General features: G+C 34.6%; 4 protein-coding genes across 4 annotated transcripts; 3 read left to right on the forward strand and 1 right to left on the reverse strand.

Annotated features, from left to right (window-relative positions):
* Positions 1–1,320: 1,320 nt before the first annotated feature.
* On the forward strand, positions 1,321–7,948 carry LOC131011810 (UDP-sugar pyrophosphorylase). Its single transcript, XM_057939658.1, has 17 exons — positions 1,321–1,631; positions 1,735–1,839; positions 2,536–2,652; positions 2,973–3,113; positions 3,320–3,419; positions 3,682–3,809; positions 3,891–3,962; positions 4,055–4,119; positions 4,214–4,274; positions 4,386–4,503; positions 5,164–5,288; positions 5,459–5,535; positions 6,148–6,253; positions 6,367–6,426; positions 6,599–6,679; positions 7,059–7,298; positions 7,451–7,948. The coding sequence occupies exons 1-17, from the start codon at positions 1,527–1,529 to the stop codon at positions 7,616–7,618; spliced, it is 1,869 nt and encodes a 622-aa protein (XP_057795641.1). The 5' UTR covers positions 1,321–1,526; the 3' UTR covers positions 7,619–7,948.
* A 3,998-nt stretch (positions 7,949–11,946) lies between these two features.
* Positions 11,947–12,730, forward strand: LOC131011811 (probable calcium-binding protein CML44). The gene has a single exon (XM_057939659.1). It carries the CDS (start codon positions 12,181–12,183, stop codon positions 12,625–12,627), a length of 447 nt encoding a protein of 148 aa, XP_057795642.1. The 5' UTR covers positions 11,947–12,180; the 3' UTR covers positions 12,628–12,730.
* Positions 12,731–16,326: 3,596 nt separating this feature from the next.
* LOC131011812 (probable calcium-binding protein CML44) lies at positions 16,327–17,239 on the forward strand. The gene has a single exon (XM_057939660.1). The coding sequence runs from the start codon at positions 16,611–16,613 to the stop codon at positions 17,094–17,096; it is 486 nt and encodes a 161-aa protein (XP_057795643.1). The 5' UTR covers positions 16,327–16,610; the 3' UTR covers positions 17,097–17,239.
* A 2,620-nt stretch (positions 17,240–19,859) lies between these two features.
* Positions 19,860–20,231, reverse strand: LOC131009637 (glycine-rich cell wall structural protein 2-like). The gene has a single exon (XM_057937050.1). It carries the CDS (start codon positions 20,229–20,231, stop codon positions 19,860–19,862), a length of 372 nt encoding a protein of 123 aa, XP_057793033.1.
* Positions 20,232–24,699: the final 4,468 nt, after the last annotated feature.

The raw sequence follows: 24,699 nt of genomic DNA on the forward strand, positions 1-24,699 counted from the left end.
ATTGTAAAACTGACGCTCAACGATTTTATTTTAAGTATTTTATTTTATATAATTAGTGTAATGTTTAATTTTAATATTAATAAAATATTAAATTTTAAAATAAAAGAGTAAAAATAGAATAAAATGGAAATGAGAATTATAGAGCCACTTCATAGAGCCTTCATTAGAGATGTTTTGATAAAACATTCCACTAACGAACCCAAAACAAAAATTACTCAAAAATAACTAAAACAAAGGTATTAAAACAAATCAACAAATAAAAGCACGCCTATTGTCCATCATTTATGGTCGCAAATCCGATTTGCGATACTAACTCACGGTTTTAGTTGATGCTATTTCAACAACCATCTATTCAAAGTTGAAATTTCTCTATGTGGCATACACACGTGTTTTAACGAATGTGTTTTGATTAGTATTACGAGTTGTTATAAATTTTGGTAAAACTCAACTTGAGAGATAGTGAGCTAATTTGCACATGTATTTAAGATTTAATTAATCATGATTATCTTTAATAATCATGATTAATAATAAAAAAAAAGAGTGTGGTAGAGTGGAGAACACGAATTTTAATAAAAAAAAATGTTGACAAATGTAAGGGCCCATCAAATTATAAAAGTAAAATGTGAGTATTTTGTAAATATTGAGTGAAAATGAGGTTTAAAGTACTCCATCTGTCCCATGAAGCAAGACCTAGTTCTTTTCGCCACGGAAATTAAGAAATTGGTATTTTGTGTGTTAAGTGTGGTAGATGAAAAAGTGAAAATGTGAATAAAGAGTAAATTTTTGCTATTTTTAGAAACTGGTCTTGCTTCGTGGGACAGACCAAAAAGAAAACTTTGTCTTGCTTCATGGGACGGAGGGTGTATAAACGAAGTTTTTAAAAAAGAAAAACACACAATTTTTGTGGACGGATACACAATCTTTGTAGACGGAGAGAACAATATTCATTAAATAAGTGAAGTATCTTTTTGAGACATTCCAAAATAGAATAAGGGACTAATTTCATGGGATAAAGGGAGTATTTTTGAAGTGAGATTCTTTCTCCACTCACAGTACAATAATCATTTTTATTAAAATGCGTACCGTCTCTTACTAGAATTATTTTTTATCAAGGTAAGGAGTATATATTTTCATATAATATATAGTATATATGTGCATATTTAAATATTTATTTATATGCTTAATTTAATTTAATATAACTATTCAATTATATATTTAATTTAATTAATCAAATATCACAAAATTGCTATTAAAAAATTATTCTCTATGTCTAAATTCAATACGCTACAAGACTTTGGTACGGATGTTTATCAATGAATAATTTTTAGTAAAAGTTAAATATACATGATTCTAGTAGAGGTTAATAATGTTCGAAACCGACCCGACCCGACCCGGACCGATTCGATTCGCGTCTCCGTGAGTAACTAACTCTCCGCCTGTCTTCTAAATCTGTATATACAAACACTACTCTCTCTGTTTTAGCATAGTACTCTTCGCATCATCTTATCCCACCGGAATCTGACGTCATGGCCACCGCTGCCGCGGCCGCGCTTTCCAAACTCTCCATAGATGATTTGGCCTCCGCCGCCCCCAATCTCCACAAAAATCTCTCCCTCCTCTCGCCTGAACAGGTCCACATTTCTGTCCGGATCGTTGAATTATATGCATATAAGGCTGAATTCAATTGAACTTTCGCCGGATGTGGTTTATAGATGCTGTGTTTTGTATGTACAGGTGGAGTTGGCGAAGATGCTGTTGGATTTGAATCAGGCTCACTTGTTCGAGCATTGGCCCGAGCCCGGGGTTGACGATGATGACAAGCGTGCGTTCTTCGAACAGGTCGTTAACGAGAGTCTTGTATATCTGCGTTTGTATTTTTTTACTTGTTTTGCTTAATCCGCAACGGGAGATGAGCTCAAGTGTGATGATTTTGCGTGAGGGGAGTTTTGTAGTTGGGATCTCGATTTGAGTTGGCTTTTGAACTTCGGGGTGAACCTTAGGTTTGGGTTTAGCTTTTTGTTTCTTCTCCAATGCGGAGATCAGATTTCATCACTTTTAGTTCTTTCTTTAGTTAGCCTCATTCATTCTCTCTCCCATTTGAACTGTGAAAAGACTCGTACTTTTGGTTGAACATGTTTTGGTGGCCAATCTATTGTATCTTTTCAGATTGGAGCTGGATTTTTATTTTGTCTAGATAATTTCATATTTTGATGTAATTAGACTAAAATTTCGATCTTTTCACAGTGTACTATAGTGTTGTTAGTGTGTGTTAAGTCTAACTCTAACATTTGATTGTGCGTATAATTCTTCAAATTTAGATCAAGAAATTGACAACATGAATATTGAACATTTATACTGATATGATTTCTAAATGATGCCTATAGTTCTACATTTTTTTCTAATGTTTTGTTCCTCTTGAAAAATGCTCCATTTCTTATTCTTGAAAAAAAAAATCATGAGAGCTGATCTTTTCGTGTTCGTTGGTTTTGATAAAATTTCTGGCACTTAGTGTTTCGTCTTTTAATGATCTTCTAGGTTTCTCGTCTTAATGCAAGTTACCCTGGTGGCCTAGCCTCTTACATCAAAACTGCTCGGGAACTTTTGGCAGATTCGAAAGCTGGAAAGAACCCCTATGATGGATTTTCTCCTTCAGTAAGTTAGATTTTCCTTGACTAATATGCTATGTTGACTTATGCAGATTCATTTTATTGTCTCTGGAATTTAAGAGGAACCTTTTGTTTTCGTTACTTTTTTAATCTTAACTGGATTTAAATATATTTCCTCTAAACCAACTGCCAGGTTTTTTTGAGAAATCCCTAGAACTGTAGATTTTGTTTTCCTCTTCATTTGGCAATGTGACTTGCTTTATCCCTTAAATCTTGAGAGCATCTGTACTCACTTCATATTGGTTTGTCTTCAGTGTCTTCAACAGAAATTTTCTCATGTCGTGCATGCTACTTTGAAAAATGTAGGTACCATCAGGGGAAATTTTGACTTTCGGTGATGAAAATTTCATTCAATTTGAGAACGCGGGTGTCCGCGAGGCAAGGAAGGCTGCATTTGTCCTTGTTGCTGGGGGCCTTGGAGAGCGTCTTGGCTACAATGGTATAAAGGTAAGACAATAGTGGAAGTAGCACAATAGTTTCCATTGATTTATGCAATGGTTTCGGAGTTAATAATTCAATTTGATGTTCTCATTATGAACTTTTTATTGAATGTAGTGCTTATTTGTATTGTCATTAAGAAACGTTTCATGTTCTTATAACAGGAACTAATCAATTTCAGTTCATTTGACCAACAAATATTCTTCCCCTTGCAGGTGGCTCTGCCGTTAGAATCTACTACAGGGACATGTTTCTTACAGCACTACATTGAATCTATTCTTGCCTTGCAAGAGGCGAGCTGTAGGCTAGGTGAAGGTTCGTGTATGAAAGTTTTATCTAAGGAACTTAAAATGATGGAATATCAATTCTTAAAACATTTTATATTGAATATCTCTTTAACAGTGATGTTCTCACACCATGCTTTTCCACACTTCAATAATATTGTACTATTGTCTATTTCAAGCTTCCTTACAGTTCTCCTGGTGCCAAATTGGTTAGACATATTAGAAATGGTGCCACATAGACATTGCTATGTGTTTCTACCTTTTCATTATTTTCTACCTTCTTATAAATGTAGGTGAAGGACCAACTGAAATTCCTTTGGCCATTATGACATCTGATGATACTCATTCACGTACTACAAAGCTTTTAGAGACGAATGATTATTTTGGGATGAAACCCTCACAAGTAAAATTGCTGAAGCAGGTGATTTTCTGAGAAAATATATAATTTAGTAAGGGTTAAACTGCTTCAAATTGACTTCTATTCCTCCTTTGGATATTCCAGGAGAAAGTTGCTTGTTTAGATGATAATGATGCTAGGCTGGCTGTGGATCCAAATAATAAGTTCAAAATCCAGGTGCCTTTTGCATATCGATATGAACCAAATTAATGGACTTGCTTATTTCAGAAATGTAATTGTTATTGGGTTTTTGTCCTATTTTTCTATAGACAAAGCCTCATGGTCATGGTGATGTTCATTCACTTCTCTATTCTACTGGTCTCCTTAAAGAATGGTATGCTCATGGATTTCTTGTTTTGATGCTAGTGGTTTTTTCCCCGCCATGTTCAAATCTTAAGTTATGGTTCACCCTCTGTTCTAAATTCCAGGCACGCTGCTGGACGGAAATGGGTTTTGTTTTTCCAAGATACTAATGGTCTTCTTTTCAAGGTTCGGATGAAACATCAATTTTTGGCGCTAATTATTCTTGTCATTGTGAATAGTTTTATGAATGTTATCTTCCTGCTTAATTTGTTCCCTTTTTCTGATCTTCCATTACAGGCAATTCCATCTGCATTGGGTGTGAGTTCCATCAAAGAGTACCATGTTAATTCTCTTGCAGTTCCCCGGAAGGCTAAGGAAGCTATTGGAGGAATTACTAGGCTCACCCATGAAGATGGTACACTATTTTGATATTTTATGCTCATGCAGGGTGAGATATATATATAAAAAAAAATTAAAAAAAAAAACATATACTTGCATTGTGAATTAACTTTTCTGCAGCCTGTTTTTGTTGCTATTTCTTCCAATCAAAGAATAGGCAATATTTTGCCAGTTACCATGCACTGTAACACATCATCCACTATTCATGTTACTGGATATTTGATTCCAGATTGTCTTTAGCATTAATTGAGATAATTTTCTTTATGTACCCAGTACCCTTATTATGCTATTGTTATGTGAATGTAAAAATTGTAGATAACATGCCTCTACTAACCACATAAAAGAGAAACTAGAAATTTAATGCATAATCTCAATGAGATTAACCATGAATAAATGCATAGTTCCACAGTTTATTATTTATATCTTATCTTTTGACAATAAAATATTGTTATTTCACCTTCTGTTATACTGTACAGGCAAGTCAGGCAGTTTTAAATTTCATTACTGCTGAACAGTTAAATTCTCTCTTTATAAATGTGAAGAGGATTGTGCTACTGTTTATTATTACTTGACTGCTCTCAAGCACTTCAAATAATTTTGATTTCTACCATAACATTATTTAGAAACTGTGTCTTATACCATTGTATTGATACATTGAAGCATGAATTGTGGTCAGGGAGGTCAATGGTGATCAATGTGGAATACAATCAACTTGATCCATTGCTGAGAGCTTCAGGGTATCCTGATGGTGATGTGAACAATGAAACAGGATATTCTCCATTTCCAGGCAACATAAACCAAGTATATATATCATCTAAAACTATTACCCATGTCTTTGTTATACTATCTCAGATGATCTAGTAGTGTTAGTGTGATGAGTCATATGAAATCATGCAGTTTTCGCTATTGACTATAGTCTACCTTTGGCATATCAAGTAATCTGAATATTTGATTTACTTTTTCTTATGCAGTTGATTTTTGAAATTGGCCCTTATCTGGAAGAACTTTCGAAAACAGGTGGTTCTATCAAGGAGTTTGTTAATCCAAAGTAAGCCATCTATCTCCTATATCGTCTTTATAGTCAATGCGATCTTTAGCAAGGCAGATTAGCTACTAGCCTTAGCAAGCATGGTCAATGCACATTGATTATAGTCTCAGCTTCAAGGGGCCCTTCTGGGCTCTTGTGAACTTATTGGGCATAGCCATGCAGATTGCATTAGGCTGATGGGCTGGGCAACAGGCAATTATTAATTCCATAATTATTAAGTCTAATGTCTTCTAAGGCTAGTAGCTAATATGCTTTGATAAAGGCACATTGACTATAGTCTCTGCGCAAGATAATTTGAATGAATATATTCTACCTCATTCGTGTGTTTCATCTAATGAAATAGGAATACAAAAATCTGATATGAGTTTGCCTAATTTCTTCATTATGTTGGACTCTGTAAATCAGTAATTTTCATAGACACAACTTAAATACGGAGTAATAAATAAGTGTGAACGTGAGACTCATGAATGTTGTTGTCTTATTAATTATTTGATCTTCACTTATCTGCAATTGGTTATCTCGACTGGTCCAGTGATCCACCAAGTGTGGAAATAGTTACGACTTATTTGTGCCCTAGTTTATGAGTTGTTAATGATTTACTGTCTGCTTCAGATACAAAGATTCTACTAAAACTGCTTTCAAATCATCTACTCGGCTTGAATGTATGATGCAAGATTATCCTAAAACACTGCCACCTTCAGCTAGAGTTGGATTTACTGTAAGCATAACTTCAAAATTATATATTTGTCTTTAAATTTTTTCCTTTGTTCTGAGTGCCCTCTGCTGTAAGTTCTGGTTTTGTCATAACAAATACTTGTTCATACCACTCAGGTAATGGAAGCTTGGCTTGCTTATGCACCTGTCAAGAATAATCCTGAGGATGCGGCTAAGGTACGATGCATGAGGATAGGCAATTCTTTCCATTAATTCCCTTTGCTAATTATCAGTTATCTTCAATAATTTTTCTTTGCAGAAACTCTTCTACAAAATGTACTCTTAGGTGTTTCATGCATGATATAACTTGAAATTGTTTTTGGATCTCACTTGTATTTGCGTTTTTAAGGTACCTAAAGGCAATCCATATCACAGTGCTACTTCTGGAGAGATGGCTATATATAGGGCAAACAGCCTTATTTTGAGAAAGGTATTATACTGAAAACTCCTGCATATATGAAGGTTCATATGTAAACTTGTTTCCTCTACCATGGAGCAACAAAGTGCATACTCTTACGATTTCTAGCTGTTACAAATTGCGACAAGCATGAATCACTGTTTCACCAGATGGTCATTGTTTCTTACATCATTTTTTAAACCTCATTTTATCTTAGGCTATTTGTCAGAATTTTTTCTCTAATTTTGTATGCATAAGCAGATGTACCAAGAGAAACAATGTCTTATACATAACTGGATTTGCTATTTAGTTCTGTACCCATAAGTATCTTAGCTGAACCAAAGAATGAAAGCTCTTCTCGTTACCAATGCTTTGTTTGAGCATGCAATTGAACATGTTGTTGCATGAACAGGCTGGCGTCAAGGTAGATGATCCAGTTCAAGATGTATTCAACGGGCAGGAGGTGGACGTATGGCCTCGTATTACATGGAGACCTAAATGGGGGCTTACATTCTCAGATATCAAAAGCAAAGTCAACGGAAACTGTTCCATTACAGGAAGATCTACCATTGCCATAAAGGGCCAAAGCATCTTTCTCCAGGATCTTGCCTTGGATGGAGCTCTAGTTATCGATGCTGTTGATGGTGCTGAGGTATGTTAACAGTAATCTGACAACGGCCAACAACAGCGGCCCTTATTTACAAGATCTATTCACATTTGGGTCTCGAGTTATGAGCATCAATACGTGTTACTTTTTTATGAAATGAGGAACCGGAGTCTGATAACTGGGCATTCTCTCAACAGGTTAAAGTGGGAGGTAATGTCCACAACGTGGGATGGACCCTTGAAAAAGTCGATTTCAAGGATACTTCAGTGCCTGAAGAAGTGAGGATCAGAGGTTTCAAAATTATCAAACAGGAGCAGTTGGAGAAAACATACAAAGAGCCCGGAAAGTATTCATTAAGCGCCTGAGATCTGATTCGGAAACAGAGGTCTGTCCACAACTTTTTGCATGATTCAATCTTACTTTATATGATTTTTGTAACATTATATCAAATAAAATTATTGGTGCTTCTGCAACTTATCATTTGAGTTAAGTGGGATTTAGATGATTCATGCTTTTGAACATTGAATAATGGAAGCAAATTAGACCCTATCTAGGATGACTACAAGAGTTTACATATCATTTCTGTGATATTTCTTGATTTTCGTGTAGCTTAGCTCGGTCCACTTGTTTAAGAAAAAGTCTAATTTTGCAATTGACTTGTATGATATTGAAATGTCTGTGGTGTTTGTGTTTGATTGATTCCGCTTACTAGTTGTGGTACACTCATTTTACTTGTTAAAATTCCATATCGTATTGACTTTACTAGTCTGAGTTAAATATACAAAAATCTCAAGTTTGATTAATTTATTATTCTCGAATTCGAATTTGATTTTCAGAATTCGAGGCTCGGAAGCTTGTCTGAATTTAATCGAATTTAAGTGAGCTTTATAACTCGTTAGAAAAGTAAATAATGTTGTGGGATATCTATAATCTATAAATTAGTGAACAGATGTAAATATTTGGAGTTAGTTCACATCCAATTTAAGTAGCAAGCATATTCACAGGGTTGATTTGTTAGGTGAAATTTCAGTAAAACGAGTTAGAATCATTGAAGCTTCGTATGGCCATTTGGAAATGGAATAATCCCAAAAACATGACTCTTGAATGAAGTACGTAGCTGGGGACAATAAAGATTCAACTATGCAGAAAAACGAGTTGTTTGCTTTTTTGACAATGTTCATGGCCTGAAACTCTCAGGAAAGCACCCTCGACTGTTACATGCAAAATGGTCATAAATTTACGAATTACTCTCTCCGTCCCACGAATCTTGCACGTTTTCCTTTTAGGATCATCCCACAAATCTTGACACGTTTTCATTTTGGGTAATAATTATTACATTCTCTCTCATACTTTATTACTTTTATTACTCTCTCTCTCTCTCCTACTTTATCACTTTTATTACATTTTCTCTTCTACTTTATCACTTTTATATTTTATTAACTACACACTTAAAACACTAATCTACAACTCCTTAATTCCCGTGCCGAATCCAAATGTGTCAAGATTCGTGGGACGGAGGGAGTAATGCTTAATATGTTTGATTAAAAGATGTCATGTACTATCATATACGGTATCGATATAATGTCCGGTTATTAAATGTATTACTCCCTCCATCCCGGCTATTTTGAGATCTTTTTTTTTTTATACGAGAATTAAGAAAGTAATGTTTTGTGTGTAGTTGAAAAAGTGAATAAAGGGTCAAAATTTTTGTCGAATAAGGAAATGTTTCAAGATAGGTGGGACGCCCAATAAAGAACATGTTTCAAGATGGGTGGGACGGATGGAGTATTATATTACCAATAACATATAATGTTCACCATAGATAGTTTTTAGTCCATTAATAAATCAAGGGTTATTGGCCTATAAATACATAAACTTTTAGCCAATTCATGAATTGAACATAAACTTTAATTTTGATTTGATACGTAAAATTTCAAATTGTTATGTACCACAAAACCAAATTCCCCAAATATAAATCCATTTCAAATTCAATTAAGCTAAAACACAACTCAAATTTAAGCTTAAAACAATTCTCTTCAAAAATTTACAAAAAAAAAAAAAAAAATGGAGTTCATATTTCGTGATAAAATCATTACAAATTGAAAATTTGTGCATTGTCATATCCAAATTAAAGTTAGTATGCAATTCATGAATTGGTTGAAATTTTATATCTTTACAGGTCAATAGTATAATTTTGTTTTGTATTACTACCTTAAGAGATGATATTGTAGAATTCCACAAATTTATATAATCTTTATCATAATTCTTATTTTATAAAGAATCGTGTGTTTTAAAATAAACAAGATATCAAAATATATATTATTATAGATATTACACACCTTTATTGTCCATGACAATAGCAAATGACCGTAATATTGTAAGTTGAGTTCCAATGAGTGTCTTTTGTGGATGTTTGTTGATAAATCTAGAGAATTTTCGTCAAATGTAGACAGATTCTATAATTTAGGGTTGCGCGTGACAGATTTTGTAGTCCATGATTTAGAGTGGAAGTTTAAATCGTTGGCGTGACGTGATTTTTTTTTTTTTAGGGATGACATTTAATTAATTATTGAGCGTTGGATGATAAGTTGAACTAACTTGGAGCGTTGATTTTTAATTAATTAGTTGGTCAATTATCAAATATTCAGAATTAGAAGGTTCTCTGTGACATAGTCCACGTTGACTTGTGAATTTCATTAGCACCTTCCATTAGCCCACAGCATATATATATAGGATCCTGTAGATTCTGCTGCCTTTTAATTTTCCATTAACTTATTTGACGGCGTGCCGCCCACTTAACAAGATTTTTTTTTCATTCTTGAGCCTAATTTAATACAGTTTTCCAATTTGCAAGGGAGTCTAATTTATCAATCATATATGGTTATGAACTTATGATGATCTAAAGTTTTAACATATTAAATAATGGGTACACCTACATAGACATTCCTATGACGTTTAACTCTCTATACTCGACAATGGATTAATCAAATTCTCGATGTCTCAATTTCGGTGCAACTAACGCCCGCTTAACTTCGTTAAATATTTTAATTTTTTTCTTCTTCTTTTTTTCGTAAATATGCGTAATGGCCTCGTATAGCCAATTGAATCCATAGATGAAGCTCCATCTCCGATTTCAGCTAATCCATCAATGGAGTAGCATGTTCAGAGGATCCTTAATTAATCGAATCTTCGTCGCCGCCATAACCGCGGCCACACTAATCCTCTTCCTCCTCTCCATCCAAACGCCGCAAGCCTGCTTCGACCCGTCCGACCCAAACCCAAAGCCCTACACTCGTTTCCCCAAATCCACCTGCAACTTCCACCCCTGGGCCTACACCACCATCGAGAAGCGCAACCATCGCGCCTGGTCCACCAAGACTTGGACCGTCACCGTTTCCTCCTACACCTCATTCTTATAAACCCTCCAAGCCCGAAACCACATCGCGTATCTGGATCTGGCTTTGTTCTCGGCTAGGTACTTGGGGTAGATTGAGCGAACGGTGAGGCGCGGTGGCGTCTGCCTGGTGGCCGTGGATGAGTGTGGGGCTAAGGAGGTGGCACAGATTGTGAAATTGTTCCAAAAATCGCAATTTGTCGACGCTGAGAGCGTGGTTTTGGTAGGGGAAAAGGACTAGAATCGTCATGAAAGTTGAGAATTAGCTACTGAAACTCTCTCTCTAATTCTTAATTATTTCTCTGTAAATTGTTGTCGTTTTATCTTTCACACTTGACATAACCTAAATGTCATCTGAGAGCGCGCCAGTGAAGTAATTGTCGTTAAGCTCAAGCATATTCAGCAACGGCAACCGAAAAAATCCCACCGGAAAGGTAGTTCGACAATCCGAGTTGCCGCCTTGCGCCTCGGGGGAGGGATGACGCCCATCACACTCGTACACGAGCGGAAAGAGGCAGAGCATGGTCGCAAGGCATTTTTCGGCGAGCTTGGCGAAGAAGAAATGGTGGAATTTGCATATTAATGTGGTGGGTCCCACCATTTACGAAAAAAAAAATGCTTAACGGAGTTAAACGAGCTTTAGAGGGGAGGGCTTAATTGCACCGAAATTAGGGACATCGGGGGCTTGATTGATTCTATGTTGAGTATAGGGGGCTAAATGCCATAGGGGTGTAATTGCTATTTAACCCTTAAATAATTTATATTCCCTCTGTCGCGATATCGTTTCAACATTTGCCATTTCGGTCTGTCCGCGATATGGTTTCCACTTCCATTTATAGTTGTAGGGTCAACATAACACTTTATTATTTTAACCTTATATTTTCACCTTTATTGTGGGGCCTAAACTCACTACAATATTCATTACTATCTACTATTATCCATCACTTTTCTTAAAAACCTGTATCGTCCACAATGTGGAAACGATATCGCGGACGGAGGGAGTATATCTTTAAGCAAGTAATAGTTTCTTGAAAGCAAAAACTTTATTTTAAACATTTTTAAGTTTCCTTTTTGTCTTAATTAATACTATTATAATTTTTAAATTATGTATATCTATTTATTTTATATAAAAATTATTGATAGGAAATTGTGTAATTAGTATAAAATCAAAATATATTATAATTTATTTTTTAAAAAATATTACTAATTCACCGAGACCTATTCTAATGTTATTAAAAATTAATGAGGAAAACGAGTATGACATTGACACATAAAACGTCGGAACGGAGAAAAGAAAGTTAAATTTTCCAACACATTTCACGCCGCGCGGGGTGATGACTTGATTATTCGAAAAACCAAAAAGTAGAATGAATAAAGGAATTTGTTGTTGGATTTTTCCCAAATATTGAATCCAATATTAGTGCTCTCCACATATACATATTTCCTGAAAATTCTGATTTTCAACGCCGGCCCCCTCCCCTACCCTTTATATAAACTAAACCATCAATCCAGCAATAGATTTCAAATCTCGACATGTCTCCGATCAGCGCAGACGATCTGCACAGAATCTTCAAAAAGTTGGACAAGAAAAACAAGGGCGTAGTCGGCATTGAGGAGCTGCAGCACCTCCTGGAGCAAATCGGGATCCAGACGAGGGCGGAGGAGCTGGAGAAGCTGGTGGGGGCCACCGCCGGCCTCAACTATTTGGACTTCTTCTTCTTCTACGAGGCCAATGTGAAAGCGGAGCATGACGATGATCTACTCAAGGCCTTCGAGGTCTTCGACTTGAACGGCGACGGCCGCATCTCCTGCGACGAGCTGCACAGCGTGCTCTCCAGATTGGGCCTGCTGGAGAAGCGCAGCGCCGACGATTGTAAGGAGATGATCAGCGTCTACGATGCCAACTCCGACGGCGTTTTGGATTTTCACGAGTTCAAGGATATGATGTCTGCTCCCACTTCTCATCAACAACACACATAATTTTTCTACATATATACTTGTTTGAGATTGTTATTCATGGATTTATTGAGATTGGTTGTGTATATTCATTGTTTATTATTATTATTATTATTTTCGCACTACACTGCTATGTTTGATTTTGAGAAAGATAGGATAGCATTAGCAGCGCCAAAGAAGAAAAATTTGTGTTATTCTTTTGGATACCAATTAAGTCATCCTTTTGGTTTGTTTACTACTCCCTCCGTCCCACGAATATTGACACGTTTTTCTTTTTGGGTCGTCCCACGAATCTTGACACGTTTCCTTTTTTGGTAATAATTATTACCTTCTCTCTCCTACTTTATCACCTTTATTATATTCTCTCTCCTACTTTATCACTTTTATTACCTTCTCTATCCTATTTTATCAATTTTATACTTTATTAATTACACACTTAAAACACTAATCTACAACTCCTTAATTTCCGTGCCGAACCCAAACGTGTCAAGACTCGCAGGACGGAGGGTGTATCTTTTTCAACTGCTATATATACAGGCCCGGCCCGGCCCTCAGCCGTCGCCTAGGCTTCCAATTTCCAAAATTTTGGGAGACCAATACACAGGCAACCACACACACACCCCACCTAGTGGTTATTGTGGCCGAGAGTATTCGAACCTGTGACTTCTTGGACAACAGGCAACCATCCCAACCACTAGGCCATCCCAAGGGGACACAGGCAACGCATTCTTATGTTTTGATTTGGTTGATCTAGTACTTCAAACCATTGGCACCAACACTTTTTTCGGTTACAAAACTGCCCCTCTTTTTCTTTTGATATTTATATAATTTATGACCACGCGGATTTCGCACTTGCCATCGTATATAGTGGAAATCAATATTTCTTCCCCCAAACATAGTTTCAATAAATTATAGTCAAATTTTAGTATTTTGAATAAAATTGTCTTTGACGTTGTACGTACAAAACTCGCACTCGATCTCCTTTTTTTTTTTTTCTAAAACTCTCTACGCCTTCTTCTTTTGCACCTCTCTCTTTTTCGTCATCTTCGTCGCATCTTTTTCGTCATCGTCATCCTCTTCTTCAAAATTCAGTGAACTACACTATCGTGCCATCGTTTCCAAATTTAGTTTCAAATTATGACATCTAGTTCCAGATCTATAAGATCTAGTTCCATGAATTTTAGATCGTATCTACGAGAATTAATTATGAGATCCAGATCTGGAACAAAATTAATGGTACAAATGATTTCTTTCATATCATCTGGATGTCCCGTCAAGTAAATGAATGGATGGTGTTAATGTGCCCATTAGCATCATTCATTCCGTCCGTTTCAAGATCTTTCGCGCCAAGTGATGGCACGGATGGTGCACATGACCCTCATTCATACTATTCGTTCCAACCATTACTAGATCTGTCAGACATATGTGCGACACGAATTGTACGAAAAAACTCATTAATACTAGTCGTGTCCACTGAGGGATCCAGTATAGTACCCTCACCCCCCCAAAAAATAGTAGTACTACTAATATTTTATGATTAACATTAATATTTTTGGTATTTTGTACCCCTAAAAATTTAAAAATTTCCTTCAATTGCATGTCCCTTGACTCCCTTTTCGTTTTACCTTTTTCTCATTACAAACACGGGCAGAGAACATATTATCGGTGAAAAACTTCGCGATCTGAATCTCACCTCTTTATAATTATATGCTCATTTATTGCACCCCAAATTTAAAATCCTGGATCCGCCATTGATCGTGTCAAATGCACCGATGGAGACTTATTGGAGTGAGGGAAATAATAATATTCATACATACATACATATATATATATACATATATATATATATATAGGGTGCGGTTATAGTGAGAACCACAATTATCGCGAGAACATAAGAACCAATAAAATTACTGCATCTGCTATACAAATTAATGCATCCGCTACTAAATTTAATGCATCCGAAAAAAATAATTTTTTTGCTCCCTTTAGGATTCGAACCCAGCACCTGCATCCATCCACCAAGATGATGCATCCACCGTAGATCTTGATGATCGAATGGCTTAAAATGGTTCTCCGTTCTTATTTTATTAGTGGTTCTTATTTTAATCTCTCCCTATATATTTATATATATATATATGATTTTTCATTATTGCAAGTGATTGTGTTATATAATGAAGACATAACAAATTAAAAATTACAGATGTTAATATGTTATTAACTAGCATATTAACTAGCGATTGTCCCGGATTCAAACTCCACTGCTCCTCCCCAACTCCCCCAAGTCAAAAAAAAAAAAAAAAACTAGCGATTGTCCGTGGATTTTGAACAGGCTACGAAGTAATTGTTTTCGAGTTTAGTGTTAATGTAACTGTTGATTCCCACGTCAAATAATATAACCTTTCAAGGAGCAAAGAGTCATCTCTCTCTCTCTACGAATTCGGGTGCGCAGCTCCGACGACCTCAATAATTCAAGAGAATTATATTGTGAACTAGTCTCGTCTATTTAATTATTTCCTTTCGAAAATATTCACATATCTAGTTTGATTAATAATTCCTTGCAGTTGCAATGCATCATCCTATATATTTGTACCAAACGTTCAAGTCATGTAATTTCTAGGTATTTCGGCAAGGCAGCCCTTCTTGAAATATAGTAACTTCAGTCTTCATGTATTCTGATTTGCTTCACTATACCAAATTTCATGTTATATTTTCGACTTACATTTCATGTTCCTCTAGTAATGATTTCAGAGGGTAATATAGAGTTTTAGTGGATCTAAAGTTAAATTTTTCGAAACAAAAAATCAAAATTAATTATAAAGTTAAATAAAATTGGTTGGGGGTGCTTAAGCTCCTTTAGCTCCACCCTTGACTCAATTGGCATAATAAATGTCGACTATCGAGTGTAAGCTATAGATATATACTCGTATCCATATTCTTAATTTCCAAACATAATTTACGTTTGGTTAATTCATCAAACATGATTTTAATGCTGCAATAGGAAACGGTGGGCTGAAGAACATACTATAGTTACTATAAATCATTACTCCTACGAGTACGATACCTAACAAAAAAAGCAGAGGAATTTTCCCACATACCACCAATTCTGTACTAAACTCGTGTCTACCATGCATATCATTAAAGGCGTGTACTATAATAAATTATCCAATTGTAAGTTTTTTTTATTCCAATAGTGAATAATATGATTACTATGTATCCCTTAAAAACTAGTTAACATTCATTCCTCTCCTTCTTCTTAAACTTGGGATGTATTTTAGATTTTAAATTTTAAATTTTCATATCCAACACTCAGTCACCAAAATTAAATAAACATAAAATGAAAAATTAAAAAATCTTGAAACTAAGGACTCGTTCATTATTATTTTTTTTTTTTTGGGTCTAGGTTCAAAATTGCACTTGATTTTAAATTATTCTTCTACTTACATCACCAAGGCTTGCGCGATGCCGGCCATATGTCATCACCCACAACCAGAGAAAAAAAAAAAAAAACAATCACAGCCAGAAGCTCTTGTAAAGACAAATTAAATGACAAACCCAGGCACATAAAATCTGGGCTGGTGCATCCTTCAAAAAATAACAATATAATAAAACAAAAAAACGATGATCAGAACATATAAATCTTATTCCAAATATAAATTTAATTAATTTCATGAAGCCTATATATATCCTCTGTTTGGATGAAACCAAAAAATCCATTACCAGAATCTTCCTAACTTTGGTTAGTTTTTGCTACTCTCTTTCCGCGAAGTTTCTTGCAAAGTTGTTTTTGTGGATCTCATTCTCATCTCAAAATTGTGTTAAGAAATATCCGTACGCTAGTACGATATTCAAAGCGTGTCATCTTTAATCATTTAATTTCAAGAATCTCATTCTATACCTCTATATATACATCACACATTCATACAAACTTCTCACACATTACAAAACCTACCAAACATCCCTTTATTTCACATGCACTACCAATTAGTATCCCTCTAAACATAAACATAATGTACCCTCTCACCACATATCACTTGCACCAAATCTTCGACGAGCTAGACCGGAATAAAGACGGCCTAGTGAGCATCGACGAGCTCATGTCGCTCCTCGAGAGGCTCGGCCTGCACGCTAAACGAGCCGAGCTCGAGCTTCTGGTGGGCGATAAGGCCCTCAATTTTTTCGATTTCCTTTTCTTCTACCAAACCTTGAACAATATCATTGTTCAAGAGAATCGAGACCAAATCAAGGAGCGGGACCACCAAATCGCGGAGGATGATCTTAGGAAGGCGTTCGGGGTTTTTGATCTGAACGGCGACGGATTCATCTCCGGCGAGGAGCTGCAGATTGCATTAGGTAGATTAGGGTTATGGGATGATAAGAGCTGTGGCCAAGATTGTATGCAAATGATTGGCGTCTACGACACTAATTCCGATGGCTTGCTAGATTTCGAGGAGTTCAAGGAAATGATGTCCATGGATTTCTTGGAATCTTCTTAGAACTTTTTTTTTTCTTTTTCTTTCAAGACTCCTTCTTCACGAGTGTCTATGTCGAAAAGCATTGTGTGTACGTATGTGCCTATGTATACATAGTTAGGACTAATCTTCGAGGTATATATATGAACTTTCTATTATTATTATTATTATTATTATTATTATTATTATTATTATTATTATTATTATTATTATTATTATTATTATTATTATTATTATTATTATTATTAAGGTATACGAAATGACTCGCACTAGGGGTGTAAATTCGGGTATCCACGGGACAAAATCGTCCGAAACCCTCACCCTCACCCGTCCTGCCTACATGTTGCGGGTACCCGAATACCCGCAGCGGGTATGAGGGTACCCTCATTTCCCGCAAGTTCTTGATTGTTTTTAATTTTGCGGGTTTTTTTGTCCTGCTGGAGGGTATTTTGTCCCGCCGGAGGGTATTCTTGTCCCGCAATGTACGGGTACCCTCTTTACCCACGGGTATTTTAGAAAAAAAATGAAAATATCATTTCTTTTTCATTGATTATCCATAAAATCTGTGACGAAGAAATAATAAATTAATTATTAATTAGAAAAAAATTGAAAATATCCTTTCTATTTCATATTTCCTAAAAATTAATTAATAATTATAAAAAGTATTTATTTAATTAAAAATTATATGCGGGTACCCAATACCCGCAGTTTTTGAGAAAACAACACCCGCACCCGATCCTCTTCCTTAATTTTGCGGGTATCGGGTACCCCGAATTTACACCCCTAACTCGCACACACAGACACACTCCTTTAGGTGATTCGAACTCAACTTATGATGGAGATTGGAGGGTTAGCTTTTTTCTATGGTTTTTTTAATTACTTGTATATATGTAAGTGTGTACGTGGTTTCATGAAGTTAGATACTATGATGTAAGAGACAAATTATCATTTGAATAATTTTGTTAAGTGGTATACGAGTCCTTTTGAGGTTATTGCGATGATTAAATTGTCAATGTTTTTGTTAATTAACGTGTGATGTTGTTTGATTGGAATGTAGACGTATTTGTCCTTCGTTTGACTATTTATAAACATAACTACATAAGTATATATACTTAGTTTTAATTAGTGGTTACAATTTGACAAATCTAGTACTTTTGACCGTGATATTTTAGTACAACAATAACACTAGCTAGGTAATTAAAACTTAAAAACATAGATTTTTTTTTTTATGGTGACTTAAAGATGGAAACTTTTCCTTCTGATCATAATTGATCATATGTATCTCGTGGAATTATTAATGCAAAGACTTCTTACGTTTTCAAATATATGCCGGCTTCTGACTTCTTATAAATTAAGGGGTTATTTACGTGTAAATACACAAAGTTTGTAGTATTTTTTAGTTTTTTATAATTAAATTTTATTTAAATATACAAATTTTATGCTTGTCTGATTTTTCTTAATTTTTTTTTTCAAATTGATGATGATATATCGGTCGGAGTTGCTAACGTGAAAATGACTAGCCGACGATCTTAATTATTTTTATAAGTCATTTGCGTGTAAAAATACACAATTTTTTAGTATTTTCTAGTTTTTCCCTCAAATTTCATACTTTTTTTATTTTTCTCACGAAATTCAATTTATAGTTATTTAATTGCATTAGTTTCTCCTAAAAACTATTATAGAATTAATCTATATCTATACTATATTAAAACAACAGTTTTCAATTAGAAATTGATTTCAAATCAATTTGAAAATTGAATGGCGATTTTGTAGTTAAGACAAAATTGAAGATTTATTTATAAACTCTATTTATTCTTTTCATTTTCTTTTCTTTAACTTCTTATTTTTTTTATTTATTTCTAAAATTATGAAATTCGATTAATTATAAAATATTCAATATGCCTATCAAATTAAAGATCACGATAAGAGCTTTAATTTGATATAGTTTATGTAAATATAAGATTTAAAATGTAAAAATTATATTAGTTTAAATATTAAAATTTTAAAAATTTCTCTCTCCTCTCTCATCTTTTTTTTACTAAATCTATTCTTTAATTCATTTTTCATTATTTTTTAATTTTGTAAACTTTTTTTTTACGATTCATAATTTAAAATAAAATATTAAAATATTTAAGTCAACTAACTCACATTTCTAACAAACGTTTATTTACAGTTCTAGAATCTATAAAAAGGGTTTTATTTTCTTTTTCTTTATCTTTTTATTTCTTTGTTTGTTCCTTTCAAAATTTTTGAAATTCGTTTAATTATAAAATATTTAATATGCATATTAAATTAAAGATTGTGATAAGAACTTTAATTTGATATATTTTATTTATAATATAAAATTTATATTTATTTAAAAATTAAAATTTTTAAAAATTATCTCTCCTCTCATTTTTTTTTGAATAATTTTTTTAATTGTTTAAATTTTTAATTTTTTAACTTATTTTTTTTATTTACATAATATCAATTTTTTTATTATTGTGGATTCTTTTTTTTTTCAATATTCAATAAAATATATTTAATTAGTTAAAGTTAATTTTTTTTATTATATGTATAAATGTGATATTGAGTTGTTATCAATTTTATATAAATTTAGAAATATAAAAATATTTCCCGTGCATTGCACGGGGTGCAAATGCTAGTATAATATAAAATACTAATTTACAACTGTCATAATTTCTTAGTAAAATTCATTTTTTTTGGGTTAAGTATCGAATTTCCCTAATCGATGGCGTCCCTATCGCGTACAGGACCCTATAATCAGGATTAGAGCTGTTTACTACCTCAACGTGGCAAAATCGCACCAAATTCCCCCCACCACTTAACGGAGCTTAACACTGTTAGAAATGAAATTCTCTCTCTAAATAGATCCTTCGCTTCATCTCCTATTCGGAAACTAGAACCACCGCCGCCTTCGTATCCGCCGCCCGAACCATATCCAGCACTACCTTGGCCCATGCCAGAGCCTCCACCACCACCGCTACCCCACCCTCCCCCACTACCTCCCCCAAAATCATACCCACTTCCACCACCACCGCTATTACCAAATCCTCCGCCGCCCAACCTACCCTCACCACCAGAGCCGCCGCCAAACCCGCCGCCGCTGCCATGGCGCATCCCAACCCCTTTTAAGACCAAAACCTTGACCTTTATCATATCCACCAGTCGTCAAGCCCACATCAACATCAGCATTTTCAGAGATTTGTATCCCTTTTTTCCGACGCCAGAAGGCAAAAACCTCCCCTCCATGGCAGCTTCAACACCTCCATAACCACAAGACAAGATCACAACCATAAAAAAGCCACCAAGAAACTACGTAATTATACGCCGATTGGCAAATTAGAAGACAAGAGAATTAAAGAGGTGGTGGTAGTTGGTGGCGGCGCTCCGCCATTATATAGGGCAGCATATTCATGGTGATGGAGTGGAAGGTGTGAAGAAGAGAAAATTAAAATTTAAAATCCAGAACCCTAGATGTATTTTGATTTGGATGAAGGGAAGAAGAGAAGAAGTGAGGGGGAAGGAGAAAAGCCGGCCTCGCTACGCCGAAGGCGGCGAGAACTGGCGACGTTAGCTGGAACAGAGCCGGTGTGTGTCCATGTGCCCTGTATCGAACAGGGAAGGAAAAGGAGACCTGGCGACGCGGGGGGTATTTGGTCCCGTTTCTACCGTTCGATTTTCATATTAATTTTAAAAAAATGGATGTCGTTATCATCTGTTAAGTGGCGGGGGGAATTTGGTGCGATTTTGCCACGTTGAGGTAGTAAACAGCTCAAACCCTTATTATAGGGTCCTGTACGCGATAGGAACGCCATCGATAAGGAGAAATTTGATACTTAACCCTTTTTTTCATCAACTTTTTCGCCAGATTTAAGTTAACAATTATGATGACAGTTGTAGTGTATGTTGAAATACGACAGTTGTCTTTAGTTTTTGGAAAATGTGTACATGTTATTTATTTTTAGCTCTCACTAAATCATTACTAGTTTTACTATATTAGCAAAACGGGTATTGCACATAATCCATGAACTTCACATTAATAAATTGTTAGTTGACATATTATTAAATCTTACTATATATATATATATATATATATATATATATTAATTTTAAAAAAATATTTTGTTCATGGTTAATATAAAACTAAAGATAGATTTTTAATTATTGTAGTGATGAAAGATCAAATCATATAGATTTTTAATTTATATTTAATGTTCTCCACAATAATAGAAAAGTGAAGTGAAAGATCAAATCATATACTAGTATTTTTGGGATCTAATTTTTCTTCTTTAATAAAAAATGAAGTGAAACCACAAATATATTTTTTAATGTGGCAATGGAAGATGAAATCAAATAGAATTTTTATGTAAATCTAATTATTGATATATTCATTTAGATTTCTTTAAAACAAATTGTAAATTAATATATTCTTTTAAATATGTAGCAATATTAAAGATGAACCAAATAGAATTTTAATGTATATCTAATGAATCAATGTATATATTCTTAAAATATTAGATAGAGAAGTTTATTTATAAACCTTAGCTACTATATCAAATATATTTAGTGTAATATCTAATAATTAATATATTCTAATAAGAATATTTAAAAAAATATAACAGATTATCTACATTTTTTGTTCAAGACGATTTTTATATTAGTGTAAAATTTTAATTAAAAATTATAATTGCCATTATAATATTTTAATTGGCATTCGTGAACAACTGTGAAAATTAATATTGAACGCATTTAAATATATAATAAATTTTTTTATAATGCATAACCCCATATTAGTTAGTGCATGGATTGCAGTTATATACAAAACCGGCATGATTGTTCAGTTTGATAAAAGCAAAATTGTATTTATTCGAAGATATGGCGTTCTCAAATCTCAAGTTCAGCAATACAAACGGAACCTTTTCACATGAATGCATTTCTCATGATTAGCGGCTTTCTTTTCATTTTACACTATTCAATTTATTCTTCTACATTACTACCTAACATTAATTAGTTTTATTTTGTTTAGGAAAACTGAGTTCATACAACAATTAGTAATAGACTCAAAGCTATAAGCCTATAACAAAGGATCTGTATGGAAAGCCTATTAAACTTATGGATATTGTGAATGAAGATCTAGAGTAAAATTATTACAAAAATTGCATTTCAATAAAAATGAACAGATAACTTGAACTCCCTTCGTCCCGGTTATAGCGTCCCGAATAAATGGAATATGCAAATTAAGAAATTAATGTAGATAAAGTAAATGAGTTAAAATAAATGAGAAGAGAGATAAAAGGGTAGTGAAAAAGTAAGAGAGAGAGATAGAGAAAGTAGATAAATTAATTTATTTCCCTTTTTGAATTATAACATTATAAATGAGACGTCCCAAAAAAAAATTTGGACGTTATAAAATGGAAGGGAGGAAGTATAATTTAAATAATTTATTTTTATTGTTTTCATTTTCAAGACATTGTCATGTACTTTGTTGGAACATTATGCAGAAACAATATTTAATTACTTATGCAATGAGCCAAATCTGCTTGTATGTATAATCCTCCAATATTGTCGGCCAATTATGTTTTACTGGTAAAATATATGCTAATTTTTGTAGTCAATAATGTTTTATTGTTTACTAAATACTTATTTTTATGTAGATGTGAAGTTTGAATAACAAGTTCATACCATATTACAAATATTATATTCGATGAAAATATTGTTGAGATAAAGAACACGAAGAAAAAATAAAATTTATACAAAATATATATTTCTCAATGTAAATTATTATATATATAAATGCTTACTAAGGTATCTCATCCAAATTGTATTTGTTACTTCCTAAAGCATCTTAATCTACAAGATATCAAAGATCTGTTGGAACATTAGCGGCTTCTTGGCGAGCTTGATTTTAATTAATCATCTAAGCTTTTATTTTGGAAACAAATAATTAGGCAGATTACATCTCAACATTTGTTGCCGAATCATTTTTAACCCTTACTATCTAATTGTATAATTAATCGTGAACGTGGGTTGTTTTCAATTATTGATTTGACATAGCGAAACGCGTGTTATGCCTAACCTTATAAAACATTTAAATTACTAATACCTAATTTGACATGTTAAAAATATGGTAGGGTCTTAAGAGCATCCGCAATGGGGTTACATGATAACCTACATGATAGTTTATTTTATGAGGGGGGACCACATTGAGTAAGGAATTGTCGCATTGGGATTATATGATAATCTACCTGATTTTTTAAAGGAGAAATGGGGGGTTGTAGAACACGCGCCGGTTTTAAAGGCACATCGTGTATACACGATATATCGTGTAATACACGAGTAGGGGGGGGGGGACTGCAACGCCTTACACGATCTCAGTCTTACACGAGTAGGCTGGATCGTGTAAGGCGTTAACGATGCTCTAACAAACCAAAATCGAGTACCCCTAAGCCTCCACTTTACGACTCAAAATATTAAGTCGTCCACTTTAAAAGAAGGGATAATTACCTCTAAATTCATAACGTTTTCTTGAAATTGATTTTTGCTTCAGATCTGAAAAATCGATTTCTAAATCCATAATATTTTTTTTTTGTCTTAAATTTATCCGGTGATCGGTCAATTACCTATGTGGACATTGGAAATGACACAGTGGCGCCGAAAATGACACTTGCATTTTCTTTTTAACAAGTGGAATAAAAAAAATATACAAAAATCCTCCCTTCTTCTTCCCCCTTCCCTCCATCCCCAAACTCCAGCCGCCGCCACCACCACTGGTGCTTGCAGTCGGCACGGAGGCAGATTCAACGACAACAGAGGGTCGTGAACGCCGCCGTCAGAGTCGTCGTTCACGTTTCCCAGGCTCCCAGCAGCCCCAAGAAAGTCGGGGATTTCTACGAGAAATTCGGGAGCAGCGATGACGGCAAGCACTGCGGGAAGGGGAATATGTTGAGCAAATCGGGGACCTCGCCCATGGAAGCTGTAGCGTCATCGGATTGGTTGAAACCCCCCGCCATCTCTTGCCAGTTTGAGGATTCTTACCCCATTTCAGCGGCGTTTTTGGGGGTATGATGGCTCATCCCTTAAGAAGGTGTTGCAGTTTGGTAATTGGGTTTGGGAGAAAGCGTCCTCAGCTTGACGGGGGAGGGTAAGGGGGAGGGCCGACGGGGGTCGGTGGTGGCAAGGGGTGGTGGGCGTCGGCGTGTGGTGGCGGCGTGGGTGGGGGAGGGAAAATTAGGGTTTGAGAGTGGGGGAGGTTGGGAAAATTGATGATGTGGATTTTTTTATTTTTATTTTTATTTTTTTGAATTCTTCATGTCATAAATGTGTCATCGTGTCAATTCTGGCTGCCACTGTTTCAATTACGGCTACCATTGTATCATTTCCGGCACCGGCGTAAGAAAAAATTGGTCACTGGACTAATTTGAGACTAAAAATGAAACATTATGGATTTAGAAGTCAATTTTTCAAATCTGAAGCAAAAATCAACTTTAGAAAAACGTTATGGATTGGCAGGCAATTACCCCTTAAAAAACGCCTATAACAATCGAAATTAATGATTAAAATTTTCAATCATTGAATTAGCAGCTGTAATTAACGAGTGATTTAAGATCGTTTCATATTTATTACT

The sequence above is a fragment of the Salvia miltiorrhiza genome, chromosome 2 (genome assembly GCF_028751815.1).
Source record: "Salvia miltiorrhiza cultivar Shanhuang (shh) chromosome 2, IMPLAD_Smil_shh, whole genome shotgun sequence".
In the NCBI taxonomy this organism is placed as follows: Eukaryota; Viridiplantae; Streptophyta; class Magnoliopsida; order Lamiales; family Lamiaceae; genus Salvia; species Salvia miltiorrhiza.

Coding starts and splice junctions, on each gene's coding strand:
- LOC131011810 (XM_057939658.1), top strand. CDS start 1,527: ATGGCCACCGCTGCCGCGGCCGCGCTTTCCAAACTCTCCATAGATGAT. Junction 1,840..2,535: donor AGCGTGCGTTCTTCGAACAG/GTCGTTAACGAG, acceptor ATGATCTTCTAG/GTTTCTCGTCTTAATGCAAG. Junction 6,254..6,366: donor CAGCTAGAGTTGGATTTACT/GTAAGCATAACT, acceptor CATACCACTCAG/GTAATGGAAGCTTGGCTTGC.
- LOC131009637 (XM_057937050.1), bottom strand. CDS start 20,231: ATGATAAAGGTCAAGGTTTTGGTCTTAAAAGGGGTTGGGATGCGCCAT.
- LOC131011811 (XM_057939659.1), top strand. CDS start 12,181: ATGTCTCCGATCAGCGCAGACGATCTGCACAGAATCTTCAAAAAGTTG.
- LOC131011812 (XM_057939660.1), top strand. CDS start 16,611: ATGTACCCTCTCACCACATATCACTTGCACCAAATCTTCGACGAGCTA.